The 2,148-nt window shown below is 56.3% G+C and overlaps 1 protein-coding gene across 1 annotated transcript; it reads right to left on the minus strand.

Annotated features, from left to right (window-relative positions):
* Nucleotides 1-294: 294 nt before the first annotated feature.
* On the minus strand, nt 295-1,579 carry LOC310923512 (olfactory receptor 14J1-like; the record flags this gene model as incomplete). Its single annotated transcript, XM_083885486.1, has 1 exon — nt 295-1,579. The coding sequence occupies one exon, from the start codon at nt 1,577-1,579 to the stop codon at nt 647-649; it is 933 nt and encodes a 310-aa protein (XP_083741612.1). The 3' UTR covers nt 295-646.
* Nucleotides 1,580-2,148: the final 569 nt, after the last annotated feature.

Consider the following 2,148-nt stretch of genomic DNA (forward strand, 5'->3'; position numbering starts at 1 on the left):
GTTTGCCCCCAGCCTGCCCAGGGCCAGCGTGGGGCTGCTCCCGGGGCTTTTCTGTGCTGAGCATTGGCCTGGGCGTGTTCTGGAGAGAGCCTGGGCAAGGAGCCTGGAGCCCCCAGGCCCTGCCCTGAGGCGTCAGCGCTGCCCCAGCAGTGCCCATGGCCTGTCCCTGCTGCAGCCCCTGCACTGCCACCCCCAGCCCTGTGCCCGGCCCCGAGAGCCCTCAGGCCCTACAGCAACACCAGGGCCAGGAGGGCAGCGGGGCAGGGCCACGGCAGCAGCACTGGCAGCACCAAGGGCTGCTGCTCCTGGGCACAGCTGCTGTGCCAGCCCTGATCTGCCCCCAGCTCTGCACACAGACATTGCTGCTGCAGCTGCAGAGAAGGGAACAAAAGGGGCATTTATGCAGAAAACGTGCCCAGGAGATCCTTGAGTTCCTTTAAAGCCACCAAGAGTGCAGCCCCTCATTGACACAGTGTTTGGCCACAGGGAATGTGGATAGAAACAAAATCAGAAATGGAAGAAACAACGATATACCTTTGTTGATAACATGAAAAAAGAAAAACAAGGAAAAAACTCATAACCAAACCAAGAGGAACTAGCAAAGACGACTTTAATTACAAGTGATTTGCAGAAATTGGTCAGCAGTTTAATGTTTCTGAAAACATCCAGTCATCAGATTCCACACTGCAGCCTTGAGCTCCTGGTTCCTCAGGCTGTAGATGAGGGGGTTCAGGGCTGGAGTCACCAGTGAGTACAGAACTGATAGGGCCAGATCCAGGGATGGGGATGAGATGGAGGAGGGCTTCAGGTAGGCAAATGTGCCAGTGCTGACAAACAGGGAGACCACAGCCAGGTGAGGGAGGCAGGTGGAAAAGGCTTTGTGCCGTCCCTGCTCAGAGGGGATCCTCAGCACAACCCTGAAGATCTGCACATAGGAGAAAACAATGAACACAAAATAGCCAAGTGCTAAAAAGGCAAAAACTGCAAGAAGCCCAAGTTCTCTAAAGTAGGAGTGTGAGCAGGAGAGCTTGAGGATCTGGGGGATTTCACAGAAGAACTGACCCACGGCATTTCCCTTGCACAGGGGCAGGGAAAATATATTGGCCGTGTTCATGAGAGCATTGAGAAAGGCACTGGCCCAGGCAGCTGCTGCCATGTGGGCACAAGCTCTGCTGCCCAGGAGGGTCCCGTAGTGCAGGGGTTTGCAGATGGACACGTAGCGGTCGTAGCACATGATGGTCAGGAGATAAAATTCCACTGAGATGAAGAACAGAAAGAAAAAGACTTGAGCAGCACATCCAGTGTAGGAGATGTTCCTGGTGTCCCAGAGGGAATTGTGCATGGCTTTGGGGACAGTGGTGCAGATGGAGCCCAGGTCACTGAGGGCCAGGTTGAGCAGGAAGAAGAACATGGGGCTGTGCAGGTGGTGGCTACAGGCTATGGCGCTGATGACGAGGCCGTTGGCCAGGAGGGCAGCCAGGGAGATGCCCAGGAAGAGGCAGAAGTGCAGGAGCTGCAGCTGCCTCGTGTCTGCCAATGGCAGCAGGAGGAAGTGGCTGATGGAGCTGCTGTTGGACATTTCTTCACTCTGCCCATGGAGTCCTGTTGAAGGAGGACACAGTGACAAGTCAGGGGAGACTTTGCCAAGCAATGTCCAAGCCCTTTCTCCCAGCCCTGCCCCTGCTGCTCTGTGCCACCCAATTCTCCTTTTCTCAGAGCCCTTCCTGCTGCCCCGTGCCTGGAGCTCTGCTGAGATCTGGCCCCGTGGCTGTGACGAGCAGGGGCTCTGCCCATGGACACCGAGGGGTCAGCTGTGCTCTGCAGCAGTGGGGTCATGGGGACAGGAACAGGGGCCAGTCCTGGGGTTGGACTTCAGCAGCCCAAAGTGCTCCTGAGGCAGAGGAGCTTTGCAGCATCTCCTGTCCCAGGGCTAAGGAACGGTGATGGCCAAAGGCAGTTTGAGAGGGTTTCCTGCTGTGCCCAGGGAGATCAGAGAGAACTGTGCAGTGTAAGAGCATTGGCTGTAACTCAGTGAAGGGTGAGGGGAGCTGCTCTGTCACTCCATCTGTCCCCAGCTGCCCTTTTTGAGATCAAGGGCAGTCACTGTGTTGCCCTGAAAATCAGCCTGACACAGCTGAGAGCAGAGGG

The sequence above is a fragment of the Zosterops lateralis genome (genome assembly GCF_965231275.1).
Source record: "Zosterops lateralis genome assembly, contig: HAP1_HAP1_SCAFFOLD_77, whole genome shotgun sequence".
Classification (NCBI taxonomy): Eukaryota; Metazoa; Chordata; class Aves; order Passeriformes; family Zosteropidae; genus Zosterops; species Zosterops lateralis.